General features: G+C 41.7%; 1 protein-coding gene and 1 long non-coding RNA gene across 4 annotated transcripts in view; one reads left to right on the top strand and one right to left on the bottom strand.

The window, feature by feature from the left end:
* Positions 1 to 503: 503 nt before the first annotated feature.
* Positions 504 to 4,068, bottom strand: LOC307228385. Of its 3 annotated transcripts, none has more exons than XR_013844076.1 (6): positions 3,957 to 4,068; positions 3,457 to 3,758; positions 3,136 to 3,236; positions 2,323 to 2,435; positions 1,574 to 1,648; positions 504 to 684 (listed from the first exon to the last, which is right to left on the bottom strand). It is a non-coding gene; the product is annotated as an uncharacterized lncRNA (long non-coding RNA). The 3 variants fall into 3 exon arrangements; XR_013844077.1 differs by having other exon boundaries at positions 3,482 to 3,758; XR_013844078.1 differs by having other exon boundaries at positions 3,521 to 3,758.
* A 2,165-nt stretch (positions 4,069 to 6,233) lies between these two features.
* Positions 6,234 to 10,774, top strand: part of LOC307227893 (protein TANC1-like) — a gene marked incomplete at both ends in the record, with an annotated part of 37,762 nt that continues 33,221 nt past the window's right edge. Inside the window, 2 exons of the mRNA XM_079997334.1 lie at positions 6,234 to 6,291; positions 9,445 to 9,708. Of these exons, the coding sequence (XP_079853460.1) occupies positions 6,234 to 6,291; positions 9,445 to 9,708 (322 nt within the window). The remainder of the gene's footprint in view (positions 6,292 to 9,444; positions 9,709 to 10,774) is intronic.

Raw genomic sequence — 10,774 nt, 5'->3', positions numbered from 1 at the left:
CAGTTATGTGAAAAGTCTGGAGTTAATTACTTTCCTTCCATTGCGAGAAATGAACAGGATTTTTATCATGGCTTTCTTATAATGGGAAATTATGTTTTGTCCTTGTTTTTGGCTTTGTGCCAATAGTTTAGTTGGCAGTAATTACTTTTCAAGCAACAGATGACGAATTAAGCGGTTTCAGCCATGCGGAGAAAGCCCAATTAGGAAATTGATTCCATCCTTAAAAGAGCATTTGAAGCAACATTAAGTTTTGCAACTATAGTTGGCAGATGTCTGCTTATTGGTTAGCTGATTTGATGTCATTTAGCAGAAACTTTTAACCAACACCCAAGCACATTTGTCACCAATCCGTTTTTGTCAGCAAAGCCTTCGATGGGAACATAGGACATCGGTTGAGTACGTGTTTATTTGTTAGTTTTGTGAGGATCCTTAGACCAATACCCATTTATTACAAGATATACCATAAATTAATTAAAAAAAACAGGGGACTAAAGGACTTCAGCAGTAGCTTCTTTAATTATCAAAATGGCAATCATGTCAGTTTCACACACTGTACAACAATATACAAATTCATTCAACACAGTTTAACACATTTAAAAATGAGTTACACATTGGTTTTGTGGTCAAAGAACATTCCAGCGGGAAAGGTGTGATGGCTGCACTTCCAACAGTCTTGACTGTAAACTGCAAGATAGAACAAGGGTCACCACTATATAGAATACAACTGTGCTAAGCAGCGTAATACAAAACCAACCAGTTTGATCATTCACACCCCTGGTTGATGGCATACATGATTTTATAAATCTGTCTATGAATATGTTCTGTTCCGAGAGTTATTTAAACTTGGTCTGTTAATGAATGTAATCCCTTCAGGACACAAGTTGTTTTTTGGAAGCCCCTAGAAGAATGTTTTGGAGAAGTGAGACATAAGTCAAGGCATCCTTTACTGTTTCTCTTCTAGTCTCCATGATGTCAATTGTGGTATTCAACAGCTGGAATCATAATGTGAAGAATCTCCATATTGCCTATGGTCTTGGTGTATCTTGCATGAAAAAAGTTACATGTGCATACCGAAAAAGTTCAAGTTCAAGAGATTATTTGTCACATACATACACATACGGTCGCACATATATGCAGTGAAATGTCATGACACCGGTGATTACGCACCAGCTCTATAAGCTCGAAAAATACGCAAATGTGCGTAATCGACACGCGGTGCTCACGCAGGCGGCGGCGAAGATAGGTTAGAGTTATAGGTTTAACGTTTGCACTTACAGAGAGCAGAAACCCTTGGGCCAGAAGTCACATTCTATAAAATGCTCTTCTGTAGATAAGCACCAGAACCCAAATAGAGTATATTTCAACACTGGACTCAGGGGGATGTAGTGTTTTCCCTCACTTCAATCTTGACCACAGTGTAGTATGGTAGTCAGAAAGGGTGAGGAAATGTCAATTTAGCATCTCTATGCAAACCCAAAAGCCATGGGAGCCTGCTTCAGGTCTATCAGTGGATGCAGACTAGAGTATACATGGAGCAAAGACAACGGCATATACATAAGGACTCTTTACTCACCCGCAGGGCAGCCATTTAGATTAGTGTTACTTGTGCCACATCTGCCTCTTGCCAGGTCGCATCTTGAACCCCTGGCTAGGAAACGAGTGAAGGACAAATAGTGACAACATTAAACTTTGGAATGGGATATTTATTTTAAACATGGATCGTACAAAATAAGCCGCTCTTGTTAGTAGAGTCCAGCCAACGCCTGATATTTTGGTTCGGTGTCGACCCCGATTTTGGGGAGTGCTAGCCCACCAATTACCTACGTTTTGACCAATATTTTGGAAAAAACAACAACATTTTAAAATCAATTGTAAAAACGTGAATTTTGATTAAAGTTTCCATACTCGAGAACATTTAACTTATGAGCAAACAAATAAACACACTAGGAACTTTTTGATAAAATAAAAAAAAATGTAAAAGATGGAGATTTAAAATGTATTTTTTCTCTGAGTTCAAGTGAATGCCTCATCATTTCCGAAACAAATTAGTTTTCCGAGTTTGCCATGAACGCAGCATCTCTTCCTGCTTGGAAAGCCGTGTCTTGTGTCTAAATGTGAGTAAACAAACATGCCCTTATTTTGGTGAGTAACTTTAAAGTAGTGTAAAACAGACAAGTACAGGATAAATAAATGTTTTTTTGTTTATTACACTTATTTCAAAATCAGGACAGATGGGCTGCATAACTGCCGATCCCGATGTGTCAAAAAAAGTCAATTAATGACCAAAATATCGGTCGGGCTCTTCTTGTTTGGTGTACTTACATTGGAGGCAGTGGTGCCAGCACTACCAGTTGGAGCTGGCATCTTGCAGCCCTTGCTCAATGGCTACAATACCATGGCAGAGCCATGGAATCATCCTTCAACATGTTCACAAACTACAAAAAAGGGAAAGGCAGACATAAGAAAAATAAAGTCATACAATATTGATATTAAAATCATAATTTTCTGACAATTTCTCGTTTTCTCCACAGCGAAAAAAAATGTAGGTTTTTTTTGTATTTGTCAAAGTGGAGTCTGCCAAAATATATATATAAAAAAATTCCAAACATGTGCCCAAGCCAAGCAAATCCCGCGGTAACAAATCAAGTGATTTTGCGGCTGTCTTTCAAAACTGAACAGAACTTGGCACAGGCTTGGCAAACACCAAGAATTGGGGCTATTTTTTGACATCACGAGAACCCCTTAAACTCGGCTTCCTCTCAAAAGTCGTGATGGCGATCAAACCCATTTCCCTCTACTTTCCAGAAAGCAATCTCCGTTTGGGCAATTACTTCTCTCCTCCTAAAAAGACAGGAGTTCTAATCCCGCTCCATGCACAGGACGTGATGTTAAAACCCTTGTGCTGATAAAAACGTGTGATGCGCGCACACACACACACACACACACACACACACACACACACACACAGGCACACACACATGCACACACACAGACTTTAAGTCATAATTTGACCCCAGGTTTAGTTTCCATTTCCCTGTTTGTTTATTTTTTACAACACGCATCAGAAAGCATAATTTGAATTAAAATTTTTTTTTACCCTGGCACATTCACTTCCGTAGGACCCCTGCTGCTTACCAAGTCGTGCTTTATCACTCAGGCAGGGTGGTGGCCACCTATCCGGGGTGGATGTCTGGAGCAGAACCACCACAGGCTCCGGGGGCATCCAGGGTCAGGTGCTGTTAAGGCAAAACCACACATCCTTTAAACCAGGGGTTTTTAACCGGACCCAGGAGGTTCCAGGGGTTCCCCAAGCCAAGATGATTTATGGTTCAACTCAACTGTTATTCCTTTTACACTGCTGCCCATTCCCCTCACTGTAGTATAGGTTGCTATGGGTTACTACGGATCACTCCCATTCAATTGCCTAGAGAAACAGCTAAAATATACGAAACGTACATAAAAATTAAGGTGGAGGTCTCACAGCAGATGGGTGCGAGGCTTTTCTGTGGCGGTTGTTCACCTGACAAGGCTCCCAAGCCACCTTTTAAGTCGGGACACGCAGGCCGACGTTCACAGCCACTGCGACCGATGCTCCAAAGATGGCGGCTCGCCCCCGGCGACGTGACGTCGGCTTCACGTTCCCTCCGGGCACGGAAGGCGACGCCAGACGGTCGCCAGGGCCGCCTCTCTGAAGCCCGTCGAACGGCGTCCAAATTGATGGTCGTCCGTACGAAGAGGTTGGGAACCATAGCGCCGAGCTACCGTGAGAGGAAACGCATTTATTATTATTATTATTATTATTATTATTATTATTTTTGTTGTTATATTGAGACTAACGCCGTCATTTCCGGCGAAGAACCGATAGACGCCACGCAACACGACGCTGATTCTTGAAAGATTTTTTTTTTCCGGGAAATGGAATCACAACGCGTGCGAATCGGACATGGCGTTCTTACCCGAAGGGCTCCTCTCGAGGATGGACACGTCGCCGGCGCCCGGTCGTTCTGCTGCGGAGACGATGGCCGCCGATCCCGCTCTCTACCCGCCGTCACCGCCGTCTCTCCGGACGCCGCGGAAGAAAAAAGGACCGGAAAGCGAGCGCTGCCTTTGCCTGTACGGAGCCGGGGAGGAGTCGCCCCCTTCCGGGTGAGGAGTGAAACGCGCCAGGTCGCCCGCCCTCCGCTGTATAACGGGATGGAAAATAACGAATTCATATGTGTATATCAAATAATAATTCATTGGATATAAACAGATACAAGTTTTGGAAAAGACAGATGCGTTCAAAAGAATGTAGAAGGATTATTATTATTATTATTTTTTTTTTTAATCTTCTCCGCGTCTTTCGGACTAAAAGTATCAGGAACATGACAACCGCAGTACACACAGCTTCGTCTCCCGGAAGTCATGCTGCAATCAAAGAAACCCGGAAAACTGAAACTTGTGCCGCGTTTTACAAAACTATAACCGGGGCACATAAGGCGTGTTCGCACCACGGGAAATTCTAAGAACCTTTGGAGGAGCCGACCCTTTCTTTTGTGTCCGCACCCCTTGTTTTGTTAAAAGAGATTCAGGATTCAAGATTCAAGATTTTTTATTTGTCACATACATATACATACTTTCATACATATATGCAGTGAAATGTGATGCAACGCACCCGGTGATAGCACACAATGTGTCCTAGGAAAAAAAAGTAAAAGTAAAAAATTCCTTTCTTATAGACCGACTAACTGACTCCTATAACGGTGTTGTTGAGGGACATTTAAACTGAAGAGCACAAGAGGAACACTCAGTGACGTAACGTCCACGGTGATCGGTCCAACACATGAACAATTAGATACTTCATTTAGAGCAAACATGTCTTTATTTTTACACACTTTATATCCGAAACATCAGATGTACGTAAAAAAAACCAAATACAATAAATCAGCGTCCGGCCTCGCAGTGGACAAGGCTGACCTGATCGCGAAAGGTTTTCCTCAGTGTGACCCGACCAAGTCGCATCGCATCCGTTCCATGCATCATCCCCGGCCCCTTTTTAATTTATTTTTTATCTTTATTTATGCATTCACATGATTTGCATGCAAAATAGCTCTACCCAACCAGAGGACAACAAATTAACCTGCGGCAACACCGCATCCACCCTTAGAGGTCAGTCACACTGGTTTTAAAGGAACGACCAAACAAATCTCCGAAAACCTCGAAAGATGAAAAATAAAAACTGTGCCCGCGTTCAAGCTAAACTCTGAAGCTTTCAAGTCATGTTGCATCTCACCGAACCCGGAAAACTGTAATCCCCGCGCATTGCTGCCTGCTGCTGTGCTTATTATAATATCACTATTACTCCGTTTTATGCATAGATTAACAGAGTTAGTTGTGTATCCCTGTAGACATTATCTGCTTGTTTAAAGTGAAAAGTTCATCCCTGTATTTTATTTAGATTTGTGATTATCTAAATGTTCTGCAGTTCCTATCGATTTTTTTTTTTTTTTTCATTTTTTTTTTTCTCCTGTCCAGTGCGTTTTCGAGAAGTTTACTCGACGCTTACTTTTCCTTTTATATTGTTAATGTTGACGTAGATGGCGCTCACCAGAGCGGATGCCACCGTCTCGTCAAATCCTCGCTCCGAGAGCCCCCCCCCCCTCCCTCTGTCAGCGCGTGGACGGCTTAAAAAGACGCGTTTTGACGGGAGGGACCATAGCAACGAGCCGCAGATGGGACTGTAAGGACTCTTCTTTTAACTCATCTAAAAGTAAAGCAAGGTACGTTTTAGAAAGTTTTCGTCATTTTGTGATGTGTTGGTATGTCTTAAAAAATACAAAAAAAATAATATAATATAATATAATATAATAAAATGTAATATAATATAATGTGTATTCTAATTTGAATCAATTACAGAATTGATTGAATTAAATTTGATAAACATGACATTATTACATAATTAAATATATTAATAAAAAATGTTTTATCACAAGTTCCCATCCTGCCCTCTGGACCGTGCTAGAATCGACAAAAACAGATCTCCCTCTAATAATGCCTCTAATAATGCTTCTAATATTGCCTCTTATAATGCCTCTAATAATGCTTCTAATAATTCTTCTAATAATGCCTCTAATAATGCCTCTAATAATGCCTCTAATAATGCCTCTAATATTGCCTCTAATAATGCCTCTAATAATGCCTCTAATAATGCCTATTCCGAACGGTTGGACTTCCAGAGGCTGCAGCTGCAGACCATGTTCAGGGCGGTGTTTGGAAACAAGCGCGGGGAAAAGAAGAGCAGCCGAGACACAAGTAAGTTCACACTCGACCAAAGTTTATTTTTAAGTGATCGATTTGTGTGGATAACACTTTATTGCATCACTGTTTGTGTATATATATATATATATATATATATATACATAAACATGAAATATAATTTTTTATAAGTACAGATATATGATATATATATATATATATATATATATATATATATATAACTATATATGAACAGGTCTGGCGTTATTTTGAAGGCAATGCTCAGCTTCTCTTCTCTAGGGTGATTTAAGGAGCCAGGTTAATTAGCCCAATTCATCAGCCCCCGTTCTTCACGTTGAAGTGTGTCAGGGAAAAGTGAGAGTAGGTTAAACAAACAGCATGACCTACTAAAGCTTACTGCGACTCTTCAGTGCTTCCGCCCAGATGACGGTGATGATGATGATGGTAATGCTGATGATGATGATGGTGATGGTGATGCTGATGATGATGATGATGATGATAATGATGGTGATGCTGATGATGATGATGAGGATGATGTTGATGATGATGATGATGATAACAACACACATTTTGATGCCATTGCTTAACTTCTTCATCGCAGGGGCCTAGAGAACCGAAAGGCAACCGATATAGACTCCCCGCTGTTGAAATGAAAGCATTAGTGTGATCACATGCGTGGTTCTGCCGTCCTGCCGCACAAAAAAGGGGACGGGGGGGGGACGCACGGCAGGCTTGTACCGTATAAGGCCCAGAATCAGAGCAAACATGTTGTCGATGAATATTTAATGGTTAGCTGCTCTTGTTGGCAAGAACAGAGAGAAAGATAGAGAAATGTGTCAGTCTCATTAAAATGGAATGTTACCAACATGCCTGTGAATCTTTCTGCTCAGCACCCTGTTGTACAAGATGTTCCCTGCATACTTTTAGACTATGGTCATATATATATATATATATATATATATATATATATATATATATATATATGACCATAGTCATACACAGTCACACACACACACATATATACACAACCTGTTAATAACAGCTTGAATTACCCCATTATGCAAATAATTGATTTGGGTGACTGTGCAGGCAGCAGCCTGCAATGGCTCCTGCAGATATCATATCTGTTATTAGATTGCTTGATGCCACGATAAAGACGTCAGATCGCACAATTCATTTCAACATTCGATCAGCAAACATGAGCATGATCCAAATGCTGAACTTGAACCCACGTTGAGCGTGTTGCTGTTCTGCTTCTGGGCATTGGCAGCTCTGCATCACTTCGCCCTCACACCTCAAGACAGTGGTATTCAAACTGCGGCCCCTTCCCTTAGTGGGGTGCGGAGGAATTGCAAGTGGGGGCAAGAGAAAATTAAAGAATTGCACTGGGAATATTGTTAGATGTGGAGGGGCGGGGTGGGGGGAGGTGTTATTGAAAATAATCCAATTTGTTAATATATTTATTTATTATTATTATTATTATTATTATTATTATTATTATTATTATTACTATTACGGTCCAGCCTGCAGATCTTTATTATTATTATTATTCTCCTTGGAAATGTTCAGGCTGGTATTTCTATTTGTATTTGCATTTTGTATTTGTTTTCTTTGGAGAAACAGTGAACCATTAATGCCGGACCACGGAGAACAGATCGCAAGTTGCGCGTGGGTGTTCACGTAACGTGCGTGTGGAAGGCGAACAATGACAGGCACCAAGCCAGCGCGAGTGAGGAAGTATATATGTTGAATTAAGAAATAAAAGCAATTTTACCTATTTTTGAGGTTCTCAGCGTGAGAAATACAAGACGTGCCGCGTGAGTGTGTGAACCGGATGATACGTGTGAGTCTCACGGTCAAAGCGTGAGACTTGGCAGCTCTGTATAACAATTATCAAAACATCTTCTTTTAATATAATTTTAGTTATGCAAGTAATAACCTGGAGCCGCAACGTAAACACCATCTGCTTCCACGCTGTTGCGCGCATACGTGCGGGAGGGAGGCAATATTTTGATACCGTGAAAATATCATGTATGGTGGCAAATATTGCGATATTCGTTATTATCGAATATCGGCCCAAGCCTACTACGAATGCACATTCGCACCGTGCGAGCTACGTAGTGTAGACTCTGTTGTGCTTGCAACTGCACGCGTGCGGGCGTGTGCGTGAGCGTGTGTGTATTGTCTTACCGGCTTGACGTGAGCGGGGCTAATCGATTGATATTTTATCTCTTTTGCCCTTTTTGTAAATACAAAAGCTTTCTGTTCGCATCGAACCCGGTGCCGTGTCCCTCCTTATTTTGCGGTATCCCAGCCAGTCCTCACACACACAAACTGAAGGAGTCCAAAAAAGTCCAAAACATATTCCGTGTTTGTGTCCTCACACGTTTGCGCGCTTGCATCTCCAGAGCACCAGGTCAGAATCGTGTCTCTTTTATTTAAGTCCACAAGGTCAAGAGATTTGATGAAATGTCAGGGAGGGACATGCAGTGTTTCATCTGCTTGAATGCAACTGTGTTGTTGGGAACTTCCACACGGAGTGATTTCCTTCCGCAGAGACACCGCGAGGCAGGACTCTGTGGACTACAGGTAGTAGACAGCCACCTTCTAATATTTAGGATAAAATAGTAATTCTGCGTGGCACAGCGACTCGGAAAACTTGTTGTCATCGCGTCATTACGTCAGCTGATGCTGCGTTCAAGGGGAACTCTGAAGATTGAAACTCGTTTTAGTAGTAATGCTGATGTAAAGAGGCGTGACAGCACAAACACGTTCCATGGGAATTCAAAAAATTGTATTGGTGTCGATACTAGACCACATGTATTGCTGCCTGCAGCTATATTTATTATTATTATTATTATTATTATTATTCTTTCTTTTGTTAGTTGTGCACCTTTCTGACCCCGTTAGCCTGTGTGAATAGGCAATAAAACCCACAAATGAATTTGACTGCTCGACCTGGTTTATTATAAGCCACATTAGTTTGCATATGACACATTTTTCATGTATATTATCGAGTCCTTGAAATCCTAGGGAGGAAAAAAAGTTTTAATACCACCGCCTCGAGACAAGCTGCATTCTCAATCCCAGAGTTCTCTCTTGTATTAAAGGTAGCATCAGTAAGATATTTATTGCTTTATCCTGTTGTCTATTTGGGATGGATTTTAGGTCTCTGTCCTGTGTCGGTAGGTGCTGAGGTCTGCTCTCACAGCTCATATCAGAGGGGAGGTGGAGGTGGAGGTGGAGGTGGAGGCAGAGGAGGTAGCGGCGGCGTTGGTGGCGGCGGCGGGGGGCAAGGCCAGCACTTCCAGGACCCGAACCCCAACGCACACCTTGGAAACCCTCGCAGGCTGAGGAGGCTGACCAAGGGCGTGTCAGTGTCCCTGCCCTCCTCCCCTTTGCTCCCCCGCCAGTCCTGCATGGTGCCTTCCCCCTCCTGCATCAAGTCCCCAGGTGGGTGTCGGACTCAGGCACATATTGTAGACCAAACCGGGGCTGGGCCAAGGCCAACAAACAAAAAAAACAACTGCTACAACTGCAATGTCTAAATAGTAGTACAATCATATGAATAGAATAATGAATAGGAATGGTATAGTCATCATTTGTTTGTAATTACCAGTCACCACTTATATTTACGAACAACCTATTTTGGCACATTTCAATATTAAAGCAAAGAGCGAAATAACCTTTTTTTTTTTTAAACCACAAGAAAGCAGGGCCTTTTCACAGGCTTGTATTTGTCATTCGTCGGCTTCTAGCGGTCATATATTGTATATATTGGGGCAAACTTTACAAGTAGTACACAACATTATGGCCCAAGAACATGTGACACATTTTAACCCGCGCATTTAATGACCGACCACGGGCATGTGCAAAGTCAGCCACTAGATGACAGCATTTTTTAGCAAGTAAGGCTTTTTACAAGTGGGACTTTCATGTTATCTTTGGCTTGAAAACATTTGGGCTTACCTAAGACCTAGATATCGTGTGTGTGTATATATATATATATATATATATATATATATATATATATATATATATATATATATATATATATATATATATATATATATATATTTAGATTGCAGGTCTTCTAATGAATCTGCATTCCTGCAGATGAAAACGTCTGCAAATGGCCGTAGTGTGAGGTAAATTTCACGGTACACCAGACTGATTTTTCCACAAACAGGGTGATTAATACACAGATTTGTGTTTGACTGAGCTTCGGTCCTATACAATCTAAATATGTGTTTTCATGCGTCTGGCGAACCCCTTCACCGTCCGAATACCAGAGACCACACACCGATGCCATCGCACCTCTGTCCCTCCCGGCCGTCGGACACATTAGTAACGCTGATGTATAATAGATAAACACCAGCATGGTGCTGTTTGCATCCACGCCTCGTGGTACGTGCACATGCACCGCTTCATTCGGGGGACTCAATTCAAATTCTGCACCACAGATCTCATCAGGAGACGCTTAATCTCTCTCTCTCTCTCTCTCTCTCTCTCTCCCTCT

This window comes from Zeus faber (genome assembly GCF_960531495.2).
Source record: "Zeus faber genome assembly, chromosome: 3".
Taxonomy (NCBI): Eukaryota; Metazoa; Chordata; class Actinopteri; order Zeiformes; family Zeidae; genus Zeus; species Zeus faber.
Note: the sequence above shows the minus strand (reverse complement) of the source record. Positions and strands in the feature narration are given on the sequence as shown.